Here is a 26,804-nt window from a genome sequence, read left to right as displayed (position 1 = left end):
CTTATCTCTCCTTGCTATTCTTTGGAACTCTGCATTCAGATGGGAATATCTTTCCTTTACTCCTTTGCTTTTCGCTTCTCTTCTCTTCCCAGCTATCTGTAAGGCCTCCTCAGACAGCCATTTTGCTTTTTTGCATTTCTTTTCCATGGGGATTGTCTTGATCCCTGTCTCCTGTACAATGTCACGAACCTCTGTCCGTAGTTCATCAGGCACTCTTGTCTATCAGATCTAGTCCCTTAAATCTATTTCTCACTTCTACTGTACACTCATAAGGGATTTGATCTAGGTCATACCTGAATGGACTAGTGGTTTTCCCTACTTTCTTCAATTTAAGTCTGAATTTGGCAATAAGCAGTTCATGATCTGAGCCACAGTCTGCTCCTGGTCTTGTTTTTGCTGACTGTATAGAGCTTCTCCATCTTTGGCTGCAAAGAATATAATCAATCTGATTTTGGTGTTGACCATCTGATGATGTCCACGTGTAGAGTCTTCTCTTGTGTTGTTGGAAGAGGGGGTTTGCTATTACCAGTGCGTTCTCTTGGCAAAACTCTATTAGCCTTTGCCCTGCTTCATTCTGTACTCCAAGGCCAAATTTGCCTCTTATGCCAGGTGTTTCTTGACTTCCTACTTTTGCATTCCAGTCCCCTATAATGAAAAGGACATCTTTTTGGGGTGTTAGTTCTAGAAGGTCTTGTAGGTCTTCATAGAACCGTTCAACTTCAGCTTCTTCGGCGTTACTAGTCGGGGCATAGACTTGGATTACTGTGATATTGAATGGTTTGCCTTGGAAACGAACAGAGATCATTCTATCGTTTTTGAGATTGCATCCAAGTACTGCCTTTTGGACTCTTTTGTTGCCCATGATGGCTACTCCATTTCTTCTAAGGGATTCTTGCCCACAGTAGTAGATATAATGGTCACCTGAGTTAAATTCACCCATTCCAGTCCATCTTAGTTCGCTGATTCCTGGAATGTCGACATTCACTCTTGCCATCTCCTGTTTGACCACTTCCAATTTGCCTTGATTCATGGACCTAACATTCCAAGTTCCTATGCAATATTGCTCTTTACAGCATCGGACTTTGCTTCTATCACCAGTCACATCCACAGCTGGGTATCGTTTTTGCTTTGACTCCATCCCATCCTTCTTTCTGGAGTTATTTCTCATGGGGAGTTCATTTTTCATTGTCCTATCTTTTTGCCTTTTCATACTATTCATGGGGTTCTCAAGGCAAGAATACTGAAGTGGTTTGCCATGCCCTTCTCCAGTGGACCACATTCTGTCAGACCTCTCCACCATGACCCGTCTGTCTTGGGTGGCCCCACACGGCATGGCTTAGTTTCATTGAGATAGACAAGGCTGTGGTCCGTGTGATCAGATTAGCTAGTTTTCTGTAATTTTAGTTTCAGTGTGTCTGCCCTCTGATGCCCTCTCACAACACCTACCGTCTCACTTGGGTTTCTCTTACCTTGGACGTGGGGTGTTTTTTCACGGCTGCTCCAGCAAAGTGCAGCCGTTGCTCCTTACTACTTTGACAAGTAGTCTACAGTATATTAAGATGTTAATGTTATGGGGAACTGGGTGGGTGAGAAGTATATGAGGACACTTTGTGTTATCTTTGCATCTTCTATTAAAATCTAAAATTATCCAAAATGAAAAGTTTATTTTAAAAAACAATCCACAGTTTTCTTGTTACAGTTTAAACAAATATTTTATCATCATTTATTGGCTGCACTGATATAGTGTTCATATTTGCAGAAGAATGTAATTTATGAAATTAATCAAGTGATGTCCAGGCTTCCTTCTTCTGTTAAAGACATGTTTTGTAGTCCTAACTGAAAATGAAAAATTTTCTCAAAATTGTTTATGTGCTATAAATTGATATAGAAATAGAATGTTTTACTACCTTAATAATTTAGTAAATTACTGACAGTAGATGTTCACATTTTAAAATTAAAAAGTCTCTTTTCTAAATCATATAGTGTACTTATAAGTTCGAGCAATTTGACAGTCTCAGTATACTTAAACTTTTCGGATAAAATATGAAGTTATAGAAAGGAGTGAAGCATAGGTTAGAAAAGAATAGGCTTGGTGAAGATATTTCCCAGGTTGAATTAACTTTCAAATTGTTAACTACTTTGAACATGAGTGTTTTCAGATTTGAATTTAATACTTTATCACAAATTCACTGTATCATAGTGTTCTATTAAGACATTTGCAAAGTGAAAAGTATTTTCACATTTGTAATTTTCATTCCCATATGTTTAAACAAAACTTTTGAGTATCTTAGTAATTTGGAATTGCAAATACCCAGAAAGGCAAGTAATGCTTATTATTGCAGTATTGAAAAAAAACTATAAATTTGTTGGAAATAGGAGACTTAAAGAAAGCACATGTTTAAAATGAAAAGACTTGCAATTGAATATTTTTTTCCTTAATATTGATTAGACATAAAGTTGACCTCAAACTGAACCACGAAAGGATCAATGTTAAGATTTTGGTGCATTTCAGCATTCCTCACTTTTGGGGTTTTGATTCAGAGTTCACTAGTCAACTGGGAAATAAGTAACCACTTTATTAATCTGAATAAATGCCATCTGACTATCTTCTAAATGCATAGCTTTATGTAAATGAAGTTTAAGATGACGTAGGACTGAGACTGAAAGGGCCTATTACCTCTTATCCCAGACACTGTCTTAGAGAAGTTTATATTAAGGAGCTTGAACTGTCTTCCATGGCTGATGGGGCCAGGAGCCACTGGAAGTCTTTAAATGCAGCAGTGACGTGAGCTTGTAGAACACAAACATCTTATGCTGTATGTATCAGGAAACCCAATAACAATCGTCTAAAGCAAAGGTGGAAAATACCGTAACTGGCCAAATAGTCAATATTTTAGACTTTTCAGACCCAGAGACAAAAATCAAGAATATGATGTAGGAACTTACAGGACAAGAGAGAAAACTCCTACCCAGGTGAGTTTTCTTACCCAGTTTGTACCCAGTTGCCATCAGCTAGAGACATTCCCTGCAAGACCAGTGGTGAACAGAACTGGCAGATTGGGCTAGAGGGACCACGGTCAGCCTCACCCTGCCCTGGCGACAGTGATTCTTCTGTGTCTTCTTCTGGAGAGCACTGCCTTCTCAGATTGGGCAGATGGCCAGAGGCAAGACAGTTCTGGGACTGTGATTTCACTGCTAAGGGCCCAGCTGTTGCCACAGTCAAGTTCTCAGCTCAGGCATGCGGACCCGCTTGGGGCCGTGGCAGTCGCTAGTTGGCAGCCAAAAGTTAGGGAGGCAGGCTCGGGGAGCAGAGCGGGACAGACGTCGTCCCTGCAGCTGTGCTCCCCTGGGCACCATTCAGAAGCAGGTGGTGGCAGGATTTGCCCTACAGCCCACAGTTTCCTGGTCCCGCTCTGAACGGACAAGTGTGCTCCAGTGAAAGCCAGTCCCTTCCGCTTGCTCTAGATCTGTCTCTCACCACTCAGGGACATCGCTCCAGCTCTCCTTCGCTCTCTCTCCCGTATCATCAGTCTGCCTCTCTGCTCTTTCCCTTCAGCATACACATGTGGTGTATTTGCTCCGTCTTAAATAAAACAGGAACCCTCTTCCAGCTCTACCATCCAGTTGCTCGTCAATTGCTCTTCTAATCTATGTACTAAAACATGTCCAAATAGTTATTTACATTTCATACACTGTTTTTGTTTGTTTGTTTGTTGTTTAATTTATGTGGCTGCACCAGGTCTTAGTTGCAGCATGCGGGCTCTAGTTCCCTGACCAGGGATCGTGCCCAGGCCGCCTGCGTTGGGGGTGCAGAGTCTTAACCACTGGATGCCCAGGGAAGTCCCTATTTACACTTTAAATTTGCCCTTTGTCTTCTCCTCCTTCTGAGAGAAGTGTAACCTGTTTTCTCCCCCTCACCCTTGCACGTGCACTCAAAATTCTGGCTGCTATGTTAAGAAAAGACAATCTTTCAGATACATTTGGAATATGATTGCTTTTCATCATTTTCTGTGCTGCCACCCTTATCATTTGCCCAGATGATCCATATAGCCTTCTAACTCTTTTCATCCTTGCCACTATTCAGATTACCCTTAACACAGAAATCAGAATGAACCTGGTAAAAAGTGATATGCACAGTCTTGTCATTCCACTTCCCCAAATGTTTTTCATCTCATTTGGAGTAACAGTTAAATCCCTACAGTGCTTACCGTGCTGCTGTTGCCAAACTCGCCTCTACAGTTGAGATAACAATGCAGAGTCCAATAATGGCGAAAAGAGCTCCTGTGCTTTCTCCTGTGCAAGACTGGGGGATGTCAAATATCAATTAAATGTTATGGTGGTTTTAATTTCTATTTCTCTAATTATTAATGAGATTTTATTGGTCAGTTCAGTCGCTCAGTCGTGTCCAACTCTTTGTGACCCCATGAACTGCAGCACGCCAGGCCTCCCTGTCCATCACCAACTCCCTGAGACCACCCAAACCCATATCCATCGAGTCAGTGCTGCCATCCAGCCATCTCATCCTCTGTCGTCCCCTTCTCCTCCTGCCCCCAATCCCTCCCAGCATCAGGGTCTTTTCCAATGAGTCAGCTCTTCGCATGAGGTGGCCAAAGTATTGGAGTTTCAGTTTCAACATCAGTCCTTCCAATGAACACCCAGGACTGATCTCCTTTAGGATGGACTGGTTGGATCTCGTTGCAGTCCAAGGGACTCTCAAGAGTCTTCTCCAACACCACAGTTCAAAAGCATCAATTCTTCAGCACTCAGCTTTCTTTATGGTCCAACTCTCACATCCATACATGACCACTGGAAAAACCATAGCCTTGACTAGACGGACCTTTGTTGGCAAAGTAATGTCTCTGCTTTTTAATATGCTGTCTAGGTTGGTCATAACTTTTCCTTCCAAGGAGTAAGCATCTTTTAATTTCATGGCTGCAATCACCATCTGCAGTGATTTTGGAGCCCAAAAAAGTAAAGTCTGACACTGTTTCCACTGTTTCCCCATCTATTTCCCATGGAGTGATGGGACCAGATGCCATGATCTTAGTTTTCTGAACGTTGAGCTTTAAGCCACCTTTTTCACTCTCCTTGCTCACTTTCATTAAGAGGCTTTTTAGTTCCTCTTCACTGTCTGCCATAAGGGTGCTGTCATCCACATATCTGAGGTTACTGATATTTCTCCCAGCAATCTTGATTCCAGCTTGTGTTTCTTTCAGCTCAGCAGTTCTCATGATGTACTCTGCATATAAGTTAAATAAGCAGGGTGACAATATACAGCCTTGACGTACTCCTTTTCCTATTTGGAACCAGTCTGTTGTTCCATGTCCAGTTCTAACTGTTGTTTCCTGACCTGCATAGATTACCTATTGATATGTTCTGCCCATTTTTCCAAATGAACTCATTTGATATATATACATATATATATATCTCGTAGTGGTGGTTTAGTTGCTAAGTCATGTCCAGTTCTTGTGACCTCGTGGATTGTAGCCCACCAGGCTCCTTTGTCCATAGGATTTTCCAGGCAAAAGTACTGGGGTGGGTTGCCATTTCCTTTTCCAGGGGATCTTCCTGACCCAGGGATCGAACCTAGATCTCCTGCACTGCAGGCAGATTCTTTACTGACTGACCTACCAGGGAAGCCCATATATTTTTCTTGAATAAATGATTGAATAATGTGTTCATTTGGAAAAATGGGCAGGACATATCAATAGGTAATGAATGACCAATAAGGACCAAGTGTTGTTGAAAGGTGAGAAGGCACAGGAACTCTTCACCATTAACGGGACTGTACTTGTTATATCAACTTCAGAGGACAGTTTGGCAACAGAGATATAGCGCTCATCTCTGTACTATTTTTTTTGCAGATACTCTATGGCCATTCCTGAGCAATCCTAGAGAATCTCTTGCACTTTTATAGAAAAGGCTCTTGCAAGAATGTTTAGAGCAGCATTGTTTTCAATAGCCAAATCTTGGAAACAGCTTTTTTCATTCCCCATTAATAGGAAAATGTTATATGGAATATAAAATGTTATGATGGAATGCTATATAGTTATGAAAATGAGGTTTCTAGGGGTAAAACTCCATTGTAAATCATTGGTTAAAAGAGTAAGTTTCAAAAGAAGACATATAGGATGATATTTATGGAAAGTTTTAAACATGAAAAAAGATATATTACCTGAGAATGCATAAATAAGTAGTAAAATATGTGTAAGGGAATGTGTAAGAATAATCATCATCACGTTCAGAATAGTAGGAGGGGTGAAGAAAGGAGATGGGATTAGCATACATTTTGATTGTTGTAGTAATTTTGTGTAAGTTGATAATGGATATAGAAAAGTTTGTTGTATTTTTTATTACTTTTTGTATTAACTGTGTGATATATAATTTTCTCAAAAATTGATCAAAAGATGGATTTGAACTGACTTTTAGTATATATTTTTGTTTATCCAAAAGCTATGACCTCATGCACCTGTGGGTATGGCTGCCTCAGCCAAGCAAGATGTTGTCCAGGTCACTGATTGAGAGACCTGTATTATTCTTTTTAACTCCCCTTACTATTACATGTGTTTCTCTTTAAACAAGAAAAGCAGCAGAAAAGAAATTTTATGGCTTTGTATTTTACACATTTTGAAGGTGGCACTTTCATAATATTTTTTATGAACCAGGGGGAGGATTGATTGGAAGAAAAGGCTACATAGGCACCCTTGGGAAAAATGACACAATGATGTGTGCGGTATATGGATGGACTGAAGAGATGGCTTTTTCTGGAACATCCACAGGAGACGTGTGTATCTGGCGAGACATCTTTCTTGTAAAGACAGTTAAAGCACATGATGGACCAGTGTTCAGTATGCATGCATTGGAAAAAGTAAGTCACCTAAATTAATTAAACAGAGTTTGACCGTGGAATGCAGAACATTTTCACAAGTATAAGAGTGCTACCTTTCTACTTAGCTGAGCTACCCAATAATGATACATGAGCTGGAGTCTTCCTGACCTAAAATAAGGTCTGTGTTCAGACTCCTGAACCCAGAATAGAATATGTCTTATGTTAAAACAATTTTTAACTTATTGATGGTATTTATTAATCACTTACTGCTGCTGCTAAGTCGCTTCAGTCGTGTCCGACTCAGTGCGACCCCATAGATGGCAGCCCACTAAGGCTCCCCTGTCCCTGGGATTCTCCAGGCAAGAACACTGGAGTGGGTTGCCATTTCCTTCTCCAATGCATGAAAGTGAAAAGTGAAAGTGAAGTCGCTCAGTCGTGTCTAACTCTTCGAGACCCCGTGGACTGCAGCCTACCAGGCTCCTCCATCCATGAGATTTTCCAGGCAAGAGTACTGGAGTGGGTTGCCATTGCCTTCTCCTAAAGAAGCATAAATCCTACCAAAACTCCCTAATGCCTCCTTCAGAATTATACCATTTCCCCCGCTTTAGCATGAGGAACTTCCCAGACCAGGGATGGAACCTGAACCCTCTGCAGTGGAAGCACAGAATCTTAACCACTGGACGCCTAGGAAGTCCCTAAAGTTATAGTTATTTAATAGATAGAGCTTTCCCCCTGGTTATATCATAAATACTCTGGTCAAGCTGAATTTCTTTAGGGTCAAGCTGATGAAAACAAGATCCTCAAGATAGCATAGGGATTTAAAAATCATGCCACAACTGCCAGAATTCATACTTGGAAATTACCAATTTAAATTAGAACTTAGCATAAAAGGGGAGTAGATTGGAACAGCAAATTTGTCTAAAAAGTCTTCAAAATTAATTATTTCTCATTCTCACTCTCTCTAGACATTTCCCTCATCAATTTTTTCTTAAAACAGGTAATTTGATACTTTCAGTGCTTATTCTCTTATGTTTAAAGGACTGTGAAATAAATAGAAAGTGTTACTACCATTTATTCAATTATACAAGACTAAAAAACTTACCCTCTCATAACACAGAGCATCCACCTCAACACACAAATGTCACCAAATTCCATCATTTCTATCATCATACTCTTTCTCTTATTATGGTTCCTCTTCTCTATTTCCTGTCTTAGGTAAGGCCCGTATCCTCGCTTACTTAGATAACCACAACTGCCTGACTATTCTCTTGACTTTAATACTAGCCTCACCCCCACCTCCAATGTATTATCTACTATGTGTCGAAAATTGTGTAAGTGTTTTATATGTTGTCACCATATCCTGTGAGGTAGCTATTATTACTGTCCCTTCTTTTTAAAGGATGGAATTATGAAGCCTCCAGGTGAAGGTGGTGGAGCTACTTTATGGTTCCAGACTGGAAACTGCTTTTAAAGTCCTAGTCTAAAAGTAAAATGTTTTGTGTCACTATAAATATTTTTGCAGATTCCATGTTGATGTTTAAAAAACGTAATGGATTCTGTTTATTTGTTTTTTACATGCTATAATTTTTGGCTGTAAATTTTGTTTTCTCTAGAGTTTTTCATTATAAAGGAAGATGAATATTCTAAAAATTCTTAGACTTTTATTAATGTAATTAAACCTTTCACTTTCATAGGGGTTCGTAACTGGAGGGAAAGATGGGGTAGTCGCTCTTTGGGATGACTCCTTTGAAAGATGTCTCAAGACCTACGCTATAAAAAGAGCTGCTTTGGCCCCAGGATCTAAAGGTGATTTGAGATTTGGGGATTTGTTGGAACAAAGATGAATCGCTCATTAACATGGTGATCACCGAGGTGGAGCGCATGGGGTTCTTTACTAGACGCGCATCCGCATTCAGTGTTAAAGAGAAGCTGCTTACCTGGATCCCAGAATCACTGCTGTCCTTTCAAAATCTATTCTTAGTGATACACATGGTAAATTGTAAACAAATACAAGACGGTTGTTTTTAACATTTGTAATTTTTCAAAGAAAGTCACCATGAGAATGTCACATTTACCGCCAGTCAGGGATTTGTTGTCAGACCTGGCCTTTTGTTTCGCCGCAGAGTTTTGTTGGCGCTGCCTCTCTCACCGTGCGGGCCCTCTCCCTTTACCCTTTCTCACGGTGCACTAAGGCGCTGCAGCCTTCTGTCTCTGACCTCCAGTCCTGTCTGTATGCCATCATTTGTCCTAGAGTTTCCCCTTTCCCCACCCTCCCACTTCCTCCAGCTACTGACCATATACCATTTTGGGGGCTTCCCAGGTGGCACAGTGGCAAAGAATGCGCCTGCCAGGGCAGGAGACACAAGAGACATGGGTTCAATCCCTGGGTCACCAAGATCCCCTGGAGAAGGAAATGGCAACCCACTCCAGTATTCTTGCCTGGGAAATCCTACGGACAGAAGAGCCTGGCAGTCCAGAGGAGTCCATGGGGTCGCCAAGAGTCAGAGATGACAGCATACTCATTTTTCAAATCTCAAACACTGTTTCTTCTAGAATGATTCCTTACACTCCCATCTCCTCCCCCCTCAAAAAAGGTTTAATTCCCTTTTTTTCCCTTTTCAATATGTTCCTCACACAGGATCTGTTTTCCTCTTTGTATGCTCTGTGAGGGCAGGCGCTTGGCTCTGTCACGTTTACCAATATATCTCTGAAGCCCACCGAGGGCACAGTAAACATAAATGAATTAATCTTAAGTCGCATTGAGTTAAAATTACTAACCAGAATATTGTACATGCTCTAAGAGGGGCGGGAGGTGGGTGAGGGGCAAATATAAAAGGAAAAGAAACAGTTGTCAAACTGGTAGTAGTGGATCTGGGAAAAAATATAATAATGGGATCGTAGTATGTAAGTGGTTCTCACTTTTGAGATTAGTAAATTGAATGATTGAGAAAAATGTGATACATTTATTAGAATATTTAAAATATAGGAAAAAGCAATCTTGTAACATGATTTGCATTGTCAAAATAGCATCATTGGCAGTATATACATCCTTGTATTATATTAACTTCATACCTAGAAGAACATCTCCATTTAACATTTTAGGTCTTCTCTTGGAAGATAACCCATCTATACGTGCCATATCATTAGGACATGGTCATATTTTAATTGGCACAAAGAATGGTGAAATACTGGAAGTGGATAAAAGTGGCCCAATAACACTTCTGGTCCAGGTAATTTTAAATGTTAATGTGTTTTTTCCCCCCTTGTATACAATCAGTTCAATACATTAAGAGCCAAAAGCTGACAGTGGTGAAAAATACTGTTAAATTATTTAGGGAAATACTTGTTAATATTAATATTTGCAAAAAAATTAAACTTAATTATAGCTAAATGAGTGGTAGCAGTAAATAATATGCACATTATCATGTGGAATAATTACCAATATTTTCACTAATTTATTACAAAACAAACCAGTAGAAAGAAAAGCTAGTTGTAGTTAATTTAACCCAGTCCATTTATTTTATATTTTATTTTATTTCTTTGAAATATATTTGTTGAGCCTAAGGCAGGTATTTTTCTATGAAACTCTTTAGTTCATTCTTTTTCAAATTTCTAACTTAGAAAAGCAAAAACTGAATGTGCGCCAAAATTTTACTCCTGAAAACATTTATGAGTGAAAATATGCTAATAATTTTGAAAATCCAGAAGTACAAACTTTGTGTGGTAGAAATATAAAATGAAATAGCAGAATTAGCTAATCCTTAACATTTCTATCAGGAATGCTATATTAATTTTTCAGTACATTTCCTATATATGTTATGAGTTTTGATACTATAAGGCATAGTGGGTGAGGTAGGATCTACCCTAATGGAAAACTGTCCTCATGCACCTGTGTATAGTAACACCCTTTGAGTTTTGTCTTTTACCCTGAAAAAGAACTGTGTCCTTTCTTAATGCAGCCTGATTTCTTCCAACCCCTCCTTCATTCCTGTTAAGTCACCGCAGAGCACAAGTAGATGAAAACACTGAGCTTTGGTGTTGACAGACTGTCCTCATGTAACGAGGAGAATTTGTAAGCAAAGAGCAAAACATTTATGTTAGATTACCTGGGAAACCTTCATGTCTTACTCTTTAATTTCAGTCACATGGTATTCCTTTAAAGTAAAAAGATGTTGGAGTTATGGTGTTTAACATATTTATGATCTGGAAAATATTTACACAGATACACTTTTACAGATGAATCAATATATGGGCTTGTTCAAAAATACAGATGGTTTCATAATTGTAAGAAAAGATTTTTAGAAGTAATAAATGACATCATATTGTTTTCTAATATTTATTATAGAGTTAAAGATGTCAAATATCTACTGTCTCCTAAATGTCAGAAACAAGACAAGGATACCAGGTCTCACCATTATTTTCCAACATTGTGTGTGAGGTCTGAGCCAATCCAGTAAAACAAAACATAAACGGTATATGTATTAGAAACAAATGGATGACACTGGATGGATGTCAGTATCTGTAAGATATTTTAACCTTATGCCTTGAATACTCAAGAGAATAAACTGAAAAATTATTATAACTAATTAAGTCCTTAAGCATTTATGCAAAGTCAGCATGTAAAAGTCAGTAGTATTTCTACATATCAACAATGACCAGCTAAAACATATGACACAAATCTGGTACTCACAAAGAAAACTGTATAGTAACCAGAAATAAAGATGGTTAAAAAATGCAAAACCTGTATTAAGAAAGCTATACAATTTTACTAAAGACATAGAACACTTACAAGTAAATAATTCAGTATGATCCTAATCCAAATCCTAATGAGAGTTTTCACAAATGCTGGAAAGATTTTTTTTAATCATGTAGAAGAGAAACTATTTAAAAGTAGTCAAAAAGTTTTTTTGGGAAACTTTCCATGCTATAAATAAAGATAATATAAAACTATAGTAATTTAAAGTGTGGGAATATACGTATACCACAGAAGTGCATTCCTATATGCACCAAAACCCACGTACAGCCACGTGTTTGTAGTGGCAGTGTTCTGTGAATCAGTTTGTGAACTAGTGCCTCTTAACAGTATTACATCTTCTGATCCATGAACACGGATCTCTCCATTTATTTGATCTTTTTAAACTTTTTTCAACAATGTTTTTTAGTTTTCAGTGTACATGTACGTATTTTGTTTAAATAACTTCATATATTCTAAGAGTTTTTTGGTAATTTTTTGGGGATTTTCTGCATACTGTATAAGATCATGTCATCTGCAAATACAGATAGTTTTACTTCTCCCTTTCCCATCTAGATGCCTGTTATTTATTTTTCTTACCTAATTATCCTCCCTGGAACTGCCAGTACTATGTTGAACAAAAGTAATGAGAGTAAACATCGTTGTCTTGTTTCTGATTTTAGGGAAGAAGCCTCCAGATTTGTTCTGAATTTAAGCAATCTCTTCCCATCTATCTGTGAGATTTTCCTGTCTCTCCTTGACTTCAGTTTAGCCACGTCCAGGGAGTCTCGGTCGTCTCCCAGTTTCCTTTCATCACAACCTCAGTTTCTTTTGAGAGCACCCTCGGTCTTCAACTTTTCCACACTGTAGTAAAAGAAGTCAGTTCCTTTGAGAAGAAGCTGGATGCTGTGTTATATGTCTTGCTTCTCCCTCCAGGAAAAATTTCTGCTCTGGGGCTCTGGAGTTGAGGGTGAAAACAATGGGATGCTTCTGTTTTTCTGAGTCTCCTTTGCTTTAGATGTGAGTGCTCACTCCTGTGGAGGGAGCAGTAGCCTCAGCCCATCTTGGGTTGACGTTGAGGCCCCAGTGTTCTCACCGGCCCCTGCACCTAAGGTAGAGCCTCCATCTCAGAGCCGGGAGTGAGGGGGGGGCTCGTACCTCTCAGCGGCGATCCGCGGGAGTTTACCCTGAGTAACAGGGAGCTGGGAGCGGGTGGAGGACGCGGACACCTGCCCTGTGTGGGAGGAGGCTCCCAGCTCGTGGCTGGGGAGAGAGCGCCCTTGTTCTTGGTCCCATCAGTCTGGTGTGGAGTGTCCGTGTCAGTGAGGAGGGGAGAAGGAGGACAAGAGTGAGTCTCAGTTCAGATACAGCAAACGCACACTGTTCTTACTGAATGTTAGCAGGTTTTCTCATAAATGTTTCTTCCTTTGTTTTATCTCCTTGAAACCGTTTCCAGAGACTTAATTTTTTAAAAACACTTTCTATCAGTTTCACTGGTGCACCAGTCTGCAGTACTACTTACTCTGTCATGCAGGAAGTCGCGCGTACTGCAATCAGTAGCATTCCAGGGCAGTCAGTTCCTATTTTCTCTACCCTATACATGTTACATGGAGCAGGAAATGGCACCCCACTCCAGTACTCTTGCCTGTAGAATCCCATGGACAGAGGAGCCTGCTGGGCTACAGTCCATGGGCTTGCAAGAGTCGGACACGACTTAGCGACTAAACCACCACCATACATGTTATAAGATTCTGAAGCTAATTTCAGTAGCAACTTGATTATATTGTAACTGTGAAGATAAAGTTGCTACGAAGATATTTTAAGGTGTATTCCAAAGAGAAAGAAAAAAGTTTTACTAGAGTTATCTAGTATTCATTATCCTATCATTATCATATATTATTGAATGTTGTTTTTATTTTCCTTCTAAATACAAGTATCTTTAGGTTGAAATGATCTTAACTATGTTTTCTTTACAGGGACACATGGAAGGAGAGGTGTGGGGTTTGGCTACACACCCTTATCTGCCCATCTGTGCTACTGTAAGTGATGATAAGACCTTGAGAATATGGGATCTCTCTCCTAGTCATTGTATGTTGGCCGTCCGGAAACTTAAAAAGGGTAAGTGCCTCACAGACTTGAGCATAGATCAAATTGTCAATTTTCTAACCCTCACAAATGTAAGAAAGCAATGGTAAATATATAAAAAATACTTTATTTATTCTGTATCTGCTTGCTTATAACAGTATGTAAAGAAAATTAATTATACCCAGTCTTTGCTTTATGAGACCTTCCCTGATCATGCCTATCCTGAGTCAGTTTTCCATATCATTTTGGAAAAAAGAATATAGGATGAAAACAGAAGCTAAGCTATCTACCCTTTATGACTATGGACTATGTGTCATTTAGAATCAGAAACTAAGAAAGCCTTAATTTAAAGGGGGTAGCAGAGTTGAGAGAAGGATATTTTGTTCTGTTTTATTATTATTTTTTGGCTACGTTGCACAGCATGTGGGATCTTAGGGCTCAGAGATTCCCTGAAACACAGACTGTCAACTGCTGGACTGCCAGGGAAGTCTCTAGAGGGAGGATATTTTAGAAGGAAACAGGATTGAGTACATTTGTAGGATGAACGAAGAGTTCAATTGTTGGAGCAAGATTTTTACTATTAGGCTAGATGAGCTTCAAGTTTCTTGGGAAAGTGGTAGAGAATATTATTTGTTGTATGGGGATATTTTAGGAGGAGCTCTAGCTGAAAAAGTTGGGAATTGTGACTAAGAAATACGATAGAGTACACAGATAAAGGAAAGAATTTCCTAGCAACAGTGCAAGGACCGAGCTGAAATTAGGTGACTTGTTATAATTCATTCAGTTGATTTATTTTTACCTCCTATGGACTTAAAAGAGTCATTTCTCTTTTTCTAGTGCCATTGTCTTGTATGCCAAACTAAAACTCTGAAGTTAACCACAGTCTGTAGAACACTAGAACTCCAGTCATGTCCTTCCCCTGCCCCTTTTGTGTTGAATTATTGATCTCTAGCATTTTCATTCTCCAGTGTGTGTGTGTGCACATGCCTGCACATACTGTATTTCTTTATTTTTCCTCAGAAACTAGTGAGAATTGCCAGTGGTTTTATACATGAACTTTCAATGTGAACAGTTATAGTTAGATTCCAAAACCACAGTCACATCTTTGTGCATAGAAAGCCACTGTGTCAAAAAATTCTTTCCTTCCCAAGTCCATTGGATGTCCTGACCAGTCAAATTCAGAACACACTTACCTATCAGATTTTCTTTTTTTAAATTGAGATATAATTGACACAGAACTTTACCTTGGTTTCAGGTGTACAACATATTGATCCAATATTTGTAAATATTGTGAAATAATCACCGTAACATCACTACACATACTTACAAAATTTTTTTATTATGATGACAACTTTTAAGACCTATTTTCTCAGAAACTTCCAGATATGCAATGCAGTATTACTAACTGTAGTCACCATGCTGCACATGACATCTCCATGACTTATTTTCTTTATAGCTGGAAGTTTACACCGTTTGACTCCTTTTACCCGTTTTACCCAGTCCCCCCACCCCACCACTGGCAGCCTAGTCTGTTCTCTGTATCTTTGAGCTTTTTTTCTTTGATTCTGTGTATAAGTAGGATATAGTTTTTGTCTTTCTGAGTCTGATTTATTTCACCTAGCATAATGCCCTCAAGGTCCATCCATGTTGTTGCAAATGGCAAGAGTTTATTCTTTTTACTGGCTGAATAATGTTAGTGTGTATGTGTATGTACACATGTACATATATATACATACAGACATACCTATACCACATTTCCACATTTTCTTTATCCTTTAATCCATTTATCCTTTAATCACTGGTGACTCAGATGGTAAAGCGTCTGCCTGCAATGCAGGAGACCCAGGTTCGATCCCTGGGTTGGGAAGATCTCCTGGAGAAGGAAATGGCACCCCACTCCAGTACTCTTGCCTGGAGAATCCCATGGACGGAGGAGCCTGTTAGGCTACAGTCCCCGGGGTCACAGAGAGTTGGACACGACTGAGTGGCTTCACTTCTTTCACTTTGATCCATTCATGGACACTTAAGTTGTTTCTGTATCTTGGTTATTGTAAATAATGCTGCAGTGAACATAGGGGTTTATGTATCTTTTGAGTTAGTGTTTTTGTTTTCTTTAGATAAATACCCAGGAGTGTAATTACTGGATCATATGGTGTTCTATTTTTAATTTTTTTGAGGGTCTCTTTTTTTTTTTAAACCTCCCTTCAAGTGGACATTATTGTCATTTCATGCAGTCAGTGTTACTTAGATTTATTTATGCATATGTATTTCTTTGTTCACCTTTTTTTCTTGTATCTCAAACATTTTCTTTTGTCATTTTCTTCTAAAACACAATTCCAGAATTTCCATAATGAAGATTTGTTGGAAATTCTCTCATCTTCCTCTGAATGAACCAGTAGTGTATAAGAATAGGGGAGTGGGAATGGTCTATTCTAACAGAAATATTCTATCACTGATACTGCAGTTCTTTAAAAGCAAATCAGTTTTATTCAGTTTTTCATTGTTGTTTTTAAATTTTTGGTTGGCATTATATTGCCCCTCGGGGTGAACTGTTACTGCTGCCCTACCCTTGGTATACTACTAGTCTGAACATGTTTTGATTTTTTTACTCTCATTCTTGAATGCTGATTTAACTGCTTCTAGAGTTCTTGACTCCCAGAGTTATTATTCCAATGGTTTTCATTGTTCTCTTACATTTTTCTATAGTTTTGAGGTTTAATAACATTGTGCATGTATGTGGTCTGTTATTTATTTAGGATTTGTTGTGTTTTCTGAATCTTTGGATTTATGTCATGTATTAGACCAGAAAAATTGTCTGCCAGTATTACTGGCTCCTTCTAGAAGCAGATCTTTGTATTAGATTGTTGAGAAGAGTCATAATACTATATTTTTGTTCTTAAGTATTCTTCTATAATAACTTTTATTTTTACTTCATCAGTGGATTTTCATAACTTTAAAGAGACGTGTGGTTTTATGCTGATTGAATTAATTATAACAAAATACTGACATCATAATGGTTTAAATATTGTAAAACACAGTTATTTCTTTTAAACATTCAGTAAGCAGATACTGGTTTGTTGTTTTTTTTTTTTCAGAAAATGAATATGCAAAGATTATGATCCTGGGGCTTAACATTAGTTAATATAAACTAGAATTTTGCCAAATAATTCAGTTTTATGATAACTAGTTATAAAAATAACCAGAAGTATAAATGTGCAACATGAATTAGTGTCTGTAATTCTTAATATCTGTGAAATAAATATTTGCTAGCCTTTGCAATTTTCTGTATAGGGATATATTGGGAATGTCCTATTAAAAACTTTTATCTGTAGCTTTAGCTTTTAATTAGAATCAAACCTGAATGTTTTCCTACTACCCCCACCCCACCCCACCCCTGCTTTGTAACTACTGTCTGTTCTCTGTATCATTTCACATACCTTTTGACCATTTGTATATCTTCTTTAGAAAAATATCAGAACAAATATCAGAAATATTTGTTCATTTTTAAATCAATGTGGATTTTTTGCTATTGAGTTTTATGAGTTCTTTATTCATTTTAGATGTATAGCCCCTTATCTGATATATGATTTGCAGTTATTTTTCCCATTCAGTAGGTTACTTTTTCATTTTATTGCTGATTTTCTTTCCTGTGCAGAAGCTTTATAGTTTGATGTCATCTCACTTGTTTATTTTGTTGTTGTTGTTTTTGTTTTTGTTGTCAGGATCAAAAAATTATTTCCAAGATCTATGTCAAGGAGCTTACCAGCTAAGTTTTCCTCTAGGAATTCTTTGGTTTCATATCTTACATTTCAAGTCTTCAATCCATATAGAGTTAATTTTTGTTTGTGTGTAAGATAGTGATCCAGCTTCATTCTTTTGCATGTGGCCATTCTAGTTTCCCAACACAATTTATTGAAGAGGCTCTCCTTTCTCCATTGTACATTCTTGACTTCTTTGGTAAATTAACTGACCATATGAACATGTGTTTATTTCTGGGCTCTCTTTTCTTTTCCATTATTGTGTGTGTCTGTTTTTATGCCAATATCATGCTGTTTTGATTACTGTAGCTTTGTAATATAGTTTGAAATCAGAGAGAGTGAGGTCTCCAATTTTGTTCTTCTTTCTCGATTGCTTTGGCTACTTGGAGTATTTTGTAGTACTATACAAATTTTAAAATGATTAGTTCTGTATCTGAAAAATGCCAGTGGAATTTTTATAGGGACTATATTGAATCTTTAGATTGCTTTGGGTAGTGTGGACATTTTTACTAATGAGTATGGATTGTCACATCTGTTGATAAACATTCTAAAGTTCCATGGGATCTGTGGGTTCAATTCTGTGCCTTCTAGGCCCTCAGCCTCTTTCTCATCCATTGTAGTTTGTTTCAAAATAAGAATTCATCATCATACATATTTTTGTTTTGCACATGTCAAACCAAACTGTCAACTACTTATTTTTATCTCTTATAGCAAAATTGCCTCACAATCAGTTATGTGGTGAATATGTTTGTGGCAAAATGTCTATGACAAAGTAGCTTACAGCAAAAATACTTGACACAATTAGATATAATAGTGAGAAAAGTGACTCCCACCTCCACTTCTTGATTTCTGGACCCATGGATTCTGACTTTGAGGTAGACAGCACCATATAATGATCTGTACTTTAAAGCATATACTGCATCAAACACAAAACTCTGGTCTTTCAGGATATTGCTTGCAAAAGATTCTATAAATCAGTTTTCAGTAAGCCATTCCATCATTTTGTTAGCTGCCCTCTGTGGAAGATGAGGGTATGTGATAAAACTAGCTAATTCCATAGGTATGAGCCTAACACTGCGCATCCTTCACTATGAAAGGGTTCCTTGATCAGAACCTTGGAATTTGGTGATGGTGGATTAGGTATCCTGGCCATGGATAGTGGTACTAGCAGAAGCTCTGTGGATAGGGAAGGTGAATCCAAAAGTCATGTCTGTTCCAGTGAGGATGACTCTCTGTCCTCTCCATAATGGAATAGGTTCAATGTAATCGGCTTGCCACTAGATGCCTGGCTAGTTTCCCTGGGGAATGGTGCCATATTAGAGGTTCAGTAAGTCTCTGCTTGGAGAATGAAATGGCAACCCACTCCGGTATCCTTGCCTGGAGAATCCCAGGGACGGCGGAGCCCGGTGGGCTGCCGTCTATGGGGTCGCAGAGAGTCGGACACGACTGAAGCGACTTAGCAGCAGCAGCAGCAGGTCTCTACTATTTCCAGATTGGACAGTACCAAGACCAGCCTTGGTAAAGAAAAGTCTGTGTTTTTGAACCCAAGCATAGACTTTGCCCTTGCCACCTTTGACCCACTAAGCAAATGCTAGCTGGCTAGGAAAAGAGGCTTCCTGATGTCCATAAAACATATTATTTTGTCCATTTGATTATTGAGAGCCTCCTCTGCAATAGATGCACTTATTGGACTTTCTCTCGGACACAAGAATCTTCACAGCCTATGTATGCCTTTTCTGAGAGTTTACCCACATGTTTATCTTCTAGATTTCCTTTCCTCTCATCTTCCAATCCTGTTTCTTCCAGTTCCTATTTATTCAAATAGTGAACAGTTGCTAGTCAATCAGTATAAATCTGTCTGTGTAGTCATCTCTCACTGCTCTGCTTGAAGGGCTGCCCACTGGGGAGTTTTACTACAGTACCTCCGGGTTACCCCTAGTGGGGCTGTGATGCTTGGGGTGGGGGGAGGCACTAACGCCCGGTGTAGGAGCATCTGATGGGAGGGGGGAGGGGGGCACTAACGCCCCGTGTAGGAGCATCTGATGGGGGGGAGGGGGGGAGTGGGCACTAACGCCCCATGTAGGAGCATCTGATGGGAGGGGGGAGGGGGGCACTAACGCCCCGTGTAGGAGCATCTGATGGGGGGGAGGGGACAGTAACGCCCCGTGTGGGAGCATCTGATGGGGGAGGGGGGCACTAACACCCCGTGTAGGAGCATCTGATGGGGGGGAGGGGGCAGTAACGCCCCGTGTGGGAGCATCTGATGGGGGGAGGGGGGAGGGGGGCACTAACGCCCCGTGTAGGAGCATCTGATGGGGGGGAGGGGACAGTAACGCCCTGTGTGGGAGCATCTGATGGGGGAGGGGGGGCACTAACGCCCCGTGTAGGAGCATCTGATGGCGGGGGAGGGGACAGTAACGCCCCGTGTAGGAGCATCTGATGGGGGGAGGGGGCACTAACGCCCCGTGTAGGAGCATCTGATGGGGGGAGGGGGGGAGGGGGCACTAACGCCCCGTGTAGGAGCATCTGATGGGGGGAGGGGGCACTAACACCCCGTGTAGGAGCATCTGAACGTCTGACTTAGTGGTTTTCTTCATCAGCCAGTCGGTCATAATGACCCACTGTGAGGCCGTAAGGGCAGACAGAGAGAGAAGAGACATTGCAGTAGGATAGGATTCATTGCCGAAGGATTCTGAGCCCCCTGTTCACACAGATGACTTGTGACTTCCAGATCTCGCCCAGCCTGGTCCAAGACTACTCTGTGTCCAGTTGATGACAGATTGCTCTTGTGCACAGGCAGGCAGTAACTTGCCTGGTCATGTCATTTTGAGTGCGTGAAAAGAAGCTCAGGACACAGTTACCTGATATCCCACGGTTAGGCATTTACTTGCTGTCTAATAAGACCTGGTAGCAATCCAGAAGCTGCTTCTCAAAAGGAAAATAGTTACCTGTAAAGGAGGACATGGAATGTCTCCCATCTGAGGTATGTTCCTTTGGGAGCTTTGCAGAGACTCCGCATAGCATCCCTGTTTACCACAGACACTTTGAAGGTCATTACATCTGCTTGATCATAAGACCAGAGCGGAAGGTCAGCTTGCTTTTCTTGCTCTGGCCCCCCTGGAAGCGTGTGAGCAGCCTGGTGGGTGGGTAGAGCAGCTCACTCACAGGTGCTGTGCTGCCTCCCAGAAGGCCTGCAGGCATTTGCTCCTTGTGTTTGTGGTAGGTGATGGGAAGTGTAGCCGTTTGTCTTTCATGCTGGAGGGAACGGCTTGACATACTCCAAGATCCTTGGACTCCCCAAAACATCACTGAGGTGACAGGGTTCCTATATTTTTGTGGAAATTATCTGCCACTCTCCTAATTCACTTCTGTCCTACTAAGACATCTAAAGTACTTGTTGCTTCCTGCTCCCCAGATCCCTTCAGCATAATGTCATCCATGTAGTGGACCACTGAGATGTTTTATGGAGTGTCAAGATGATAAGGATCTCTGTGGACTCCATTATGGCAAAGAGCAGGAGAGTTGAAATAGCCCTGAGGCAAGGATTTGAAGGTGTCCACAGATGCAAGCCAGGTAAAAGCAAACTGCTTCTGGTGGTCTTTACAATTGGTATGGAAATAAAAGGGCATATTGGCCAGGGCAGTAGCTGCATGTAAAATGCTAGGGACTGTGTTACTTTGTTCTAGTAAAGATCTGGAAGAGTAGCTTCAATTGGAATCATCTCCTGATTAAATTTATTATCCAGAGTTATTAGCTAAATCCGTCTTACTACAGCACAGGCCAAACAAGCAATGACAATACGATAGGAATTATTATTCCTGCATATTTCATGTCCTAGGTAATATCACTGATTTTTGCAGTTCTCAGGCTTGCAGTTTTGCTTCCATTTATTGTCTTAGTAGACAGAGAAATTGCCATGGGTTTTCATTTAATTCTTCCTTACCCCATGGATCCACAGAGCCAGCATAGAGCATTCTACAAGTTGCCAAATGTATGTGTTCCAATTCAAGAATTGGATGGAGTCCACTGTGATTTGAAGTTGGACTTAGAATCCATCTATCACGTGATTACCATTAGCCCCCACTTTTACTGCTTGTACAACAGCAGCATTTTGTGTTCTTAAGAACTAGTGTCACTTCGGAGCCCATGTCTAGTAATTACTAGAAGTTTTTATCTTTCCTTTTCTTCAGTTCACAGTCACTCTACTAAGTGGCCACAGAACCTTGGAGGAAGATTTATGTTACATACCTACATACCTATGACAGTGCTTCATAGTTCTTCCTCATTGGGACTTGGCCTTCCCTTCAGTCAAGGGGCTCTGAGTATATGAATTTTCTTAGGTCTGAAAACTTGTTTAGAGTCTATGACTCTCCACTGTGATGATGTAAGTTGGGTGTTTTAGCCACCAGGCCTGGAGTGTTTCCTATTATGTAGATCAAATACTAATCTAGTAACTTATTTATTTCATTCCTAGAGACCCTGTGATTAGTTAACCACCAACAGAAATCTCCACAAGCCAAGATATTCTGATTAGTAGTACATCCCTCCTGCCCTTTTTGGTGAAAGAACATACCTTGTTTTTGCTGATTAAGCACGGCTGCTTGGCGTCTGCTTCTCCAGCAGTATCTTTTTCATCAGGGAGCCTGTTATTAATGGTGACATTTCCACTTCCTGACCTCTAAGCGGGGGACACAGAGCTTTTTAGTGATGCAGATGCTGCCCTTAATGAATGTATCTCTCAATACTTTCATGAAGGGACTATTTTCTGGACTTCTTAGGGGGATCTGTAATTGATGGGAGGGTATGCAGGCTGCATGTGAAAGATCTTCTCCAGCATTCTTACCTCCCTGGGGTTTTGGCTTCCTTCCTCTGTGTCAGAGGTGAGCCCATGCATCCAGTGCAGTCCACTTCCTGACTTTGTAAGTCAGGCTTCATCAGAACACAGCCATGCCCGTTTCTTTATGTGTTGTCTGGGTGTGCTGTTGCACTGCAGTAGCAGAGTTCAGTAGTTGAGACAGAGCCGATGTGGTCTGCAAAGCTGAAAGTATTTATTCTCTGGTCCTTTAAGAAGTTTGCCAACCTCTGCCTTAGAGCATGCTGAGATTTGATCCAAGTTAGGGGTCTGGTGACAGCAAATGAATGATGGTGATGGTTTTTCAGAAGGTTAAACATCCTCTGCAAGTATCTATTTCAGAAGGTGAATCTTCCAGGAGAGGAACCTCTCTGCACTGGCCAGTGAAACTCCAAACAACTTAGAAGATCAAGACTCAGTTTTGTCGAAGTCCAGCCAGGTGCTCCCAGTCCATGGTGAAGAGTTCTTTTCCCAATCAGTGCCCTCACTTTCACACAAGAAAACTTAGCGAGTCTGTGAATTCAACGTTGTAAATTTTCAGCAGTATCAGCCCCATCAGAAATTCATTTAGATTTGTCACAGAAGCTCTCTCTACTCAGACCATGACTCACGCTGAGAGTTTAAAGGACCTGGGCTTGTTATTTCACTCTGGTAACTCTGTGTGCGTTCAGCGTCATCTTCTGTATGGTGCAGAGCTCGTGGTCATCATCAGTGTTGTGATGGTGAAGGGCAGCAGCTGCCTGGACTCCCCAGGCACTTCCTGCAGTGGCTACTTCCCAGTCAGCCACAGGAGACAGCTTAGTTCGTGTTCTGCCAGTGCATACCTTGGATGGCTCACATCCCATTTCCCCGTTGGCAGGGACTCAGCACTATGCTGAAGCCCACAGGCATGACTGAACCAATTCCACAAATCTTATCTTTAACAATATGTCTCCTTTGACCACTTTAGTACTGTTCTTTATCAATCACAGACAGAAACCACCCCAGTAATTTGAACAGGGAAATTTTAATATAGAGTGTTAGCTAATGAAAGGTGATTTAACTACTAAAAGATGTAAAAGAGGATTCTAAGGGGAATCAGCAGCTGCAGAAAGCAGCTGCCACCCACAGGGCTAGTGGACAGTAATCAAGGAATAAACTTAAAGGGTGGACCCTCCCCTCTTCCCCTGGGGCGGAGATGCAGTTCTCTTTGGAAAAGGCATAGGTGCCTCAGGAACATACTGCCTGCCAGTAGAAAAGGAACTTGCCCACGGGATGATCTAGATCTTCTGCTCTGAAGGCAGAAAACCCCCCTCCCCCCCATCTCCTGTCCCCTCATTAATCCGCTGGTTACAGCATATCAGAAGGAAGAAAAGGGTCTTCCTTCTGCTTTGGCCTTCCCTCCAGCACCCTCTGCTGGCAAAGGAAGAACATTGATAGGGTCCAGCCCCAGTAATCAGTGCATGCATGCTCAGTTGCGTCAGTCGTGTCCAACTCTTTGCAACCCTATGGACTGTAGCCCACCAGGCTCCTCTTGTCCATGGGATTCTCCAGGCAAGGATTCTGGGGTGGGTTGCCATGCCCTCCTCCAGGGGATCTTCCCAACCCAGGGATCGAACCTGTATCTCCTGTGTTTCCTACATTGCAGGCAGATTGTTTACCCACCACTGAGCCACCTGGGAAGCCCCCAGTAATCAGAGAGCAGGAAAAATAAGGGTGGATTTGGAGTTGAGAGGCAGTAAATGAATAACAGTCCTTCTCCAGTCTCATGGCTGTAACTGCTACCTCCTTTATGTATAATATATTTCTGCCCTATATTCTCCCTTGAGCTCCAGAGAAGTATTAATATATCAGAATGCCTCCTTGATGTCTTCATTTGAATTTCTCACAGGCATTCTTAAGGGATACAAAATCAAATACTCATACCTCCCCTAGTTTTTCCTATCTCAGTAAACATCATCATTCAAACAAAAAACATAGCCTCTACTTTTCTCTCTTTTTTCCTACTTTACTCCCAGTTGGTCAAGGTCCTGCCATCTCTCTTGAGAATGTATACAGATCTTCCCCTTTCTCACTACGTCCACTGCACTCTGCTTCAGGTCACTGTCATCTCTTGACTCTTAAATATCAGAAATCACATCCTAGATTTCTGATGTATGCTTGATAAAAGTGACTGCTTATTCTCAATTCATTCGATAACTTTTCATTCTGTAGCAGCTGTACCTTATCCGTCCCACTCCAAATTTTATGCAAGACATTGAAAGCCTTAGGGCTATGAATATGCCTGCTACATCCTTTGCGGTTGGATTAAGCCCATTTTTTGTGTTTGCCAGTTCAGCATTAACCCTTATTTTTTTAATTAGTAATATTAATATCATGATTTCTTCATGGATAGTTTTGAAATGTGTATAAATCTTCCTGGCTTAAACTAATAATTGCCTATTGTCAGGTTTTTTAAATTTGAAATCATTTTTATAAAGATGACCTTATTTCTTAAAAATGTCTTATTTGTTGAAGAGAAACTACAAAGGTAGCAAACTCTCCCAACAGAAACAACAAAATTTCCACATATATTATATCATTGGCTTTTTATATTAGTTAAAATCTCCATTCTTTTCATCAGCTTAATTTCTTTTAAGGTCAGTAGCAGTACTTACTTTTCCTACATTCAAAAAAGGAATGGTTTGTCTTAATTAATGCTTGGAATTCTGTACCATTGTTCTCAATAAAAAACTTTATTTTTAATATTGATTTGAAGCTATAATAAACATAGGAGTCCTCCTCTGTGAAATCAAAGTTTCCTTAAGCATATGCTTTTTCTAAAAATAGAGGAAAATCCCCTGATACATGCTTGCTTTGTTTTTTAGGTGGGAGGTGTTGCTGTTTTTCTCCTGATGGTAAAACTTTAGCTGTAGGTCTCAATGATGGAAGTTTCTTAATGGCAAATGCAGATACTCTAGAAGATCTTGTATCTTTTCACCACAGAAAAGATATTATTTCAGATATTCGATTTTCACCAGGTAAGTTCTCATTGAAATCATATTTGTTTACTGAGTATGACAATGAATATATCAGTGTGTGATTTTTTATTTACTGTTATTTTATCTCAGAATTTTAGTTTTTTACTAGAAGAGGCAGTATAGTGAGAGGTAAAAGCCCTGTGTTTAGATCAGTGGCAAAATATCTGACTTAGTGCCAGTTCTGTCACTAAAGTTTCTGTGTGACTTGGGCCAAGGCATTTCTTTGAGCTTCCTTTTCCCCATTTGTAACATAAGAGGGATTGGATGACTGTTTTCATTATATTCCTAATGCTTTTGAAATTACATTAATTTTGTGTTATCAGTTTCTATGTATTCATTACTAATGACAAAACCTACTATAGAATTACAAATGTTAAGGCAAAATTTATTTATGTTAGCTTACTTATATATTTTTTCTAAATTTAAAGTTTTTTTGTTAAATGCAAAGAATATCAAAATTACTTTGTGTATAATTTTTGACATTTGCTTTCCATCACACTGCCTCATTACATTAAAATTTTATTTCATTGTGTTAATTATACATGAAAAATATTACCATTAGTTGCTTGACTCATATGTCTTTTTATAACATGCAAAACACCTAAAGTTCCTCCAAACAAAATTAAGAAAATTAACTCTAGTTATACAGTATAAAAAATATTTCTAATCATAGAAAAATTCAAGCAAATATGTTTCTATTATAGGTTCTGGGAAATATCTTGCTGTAGCATCGCATGATAGCTTTATAGATATATACAATGTCATGAGCAGTAAACGAGTAGGAATATGCAAAGGCGCTACCAGTTATGTAACCCATGTCGACTGGGATATTAGAGGTAAGTTCAGTAACTTACTATTTGATAAAGTTTCATTTGATTTAGTACAGCTACTTTAAAGAGGCAAATAATTCGACAGATGAGTTCAAAAGCATTGTGAAAAACAAACATTCTCAAAATGATTTTCACTACTTTATTTCATATCTAAAGATGAATGCTGGGAATTTAGACTTTTCAATACCTCACCTAATATAATTCAAATGATAGTACAGTAAGTGATAGATTCTTTAATTTGTCAAGTAATTTAAATATTATTCTTTTTTAGTCATTTGTCCTAGTTTTTGCCAAATAAGTTTGATATAAATAATCACTGAAATTTTACAAAATAGTTCTGTTAATTAGAGTTTTATTTAAGAGCAGTGTTTGACCTTTTTCTTTGTCTTTTGGCTGTGCTCTGTGGCTGGCGGGCTCTCAGATCCCTGATCAGGGACTCAACCCAGGCCACAGCAGTGAAAGCCCGGAGTCCTAACCCCTAGACCACCGTGGAATTCTTAATTTTAATGTAATCTCCCCAGCACTCAATAAAATACATTCCCTAAAATTATCATAGTTGTTTACCATACAAGATTTAATGAATATCTTTGTTTTTTAGCAGAATGTGTGGCATATGTCAGTGTTTAATAATTTGGATAAAGGTTAATATTTTAAATGCTCCATTTTGGGGGGTTGTTTCAGATAGTCACCTCTGTAAATATGGTATTGTAAATTAGTTT

General features: G+C 39.6%; 1 protein-coding gene across 9 annotated transcripts in view; it reads left to right on the top strand.

The window, feature by feature from the left end:
- Positions 1–26,804, top strand: part of EML5 (EMAP like 5) — a 156,521-nt gene that overhangs the window by 82,573 nt on the left and 47,144 nt on the right. For all 9 annotated transcript variants that reach the window (XR_014059527.1, XR_014059526.1, XM_081510333.1 and 6 more), the window contains exons 18-23: positions 6,666–6,868; positions 8,524–8,635; positions 9,932–10,059; positions 13,538–13,679; positions 25,103–25,255; positions 25,960–26,091. Coding sequence is in view for 7 of the 9 variants with exons in the window: in XM_081510333.1 (XP_081366459.1) it covers positions 6,666–6,868; positions 8,524–8,635; positions 9,932–10,059; positions 13,538–13,679; positions 25,103–25,255; positions 25,960–26,091 (870 nt within the window). In the remaining 2 variants the exon portion in view is untranslated. The remainder of the gene's footprint in view (positions 1–6,665; positions 6,869–8,523; positions 8,636–9,931; positions 10,060–13,537; positions 13,680–25,102; positions 25,256–25,959; positions 26,092–26,804) is intronic.

Source organism: Giraffa tippelskirchi, chromosome 7 (genome assembly GCF_054371585.1).
Source record: "Giraffa tippelskirchi isolate mGirTip1 chromosome 7, T2T-mGirTip1v1.2.pri, whole genome shotgun sequence".
Classification (NCBI taxonomy): Eukaryota; Metazoa; Chordata; class Mammalia; order Artiodactyla; family Giraffidae; genus Giraffa; species Giraffa tippelskirchi.
This window is presented reverse-complemented; position numbering and strand designations above follow the sequence as displayed.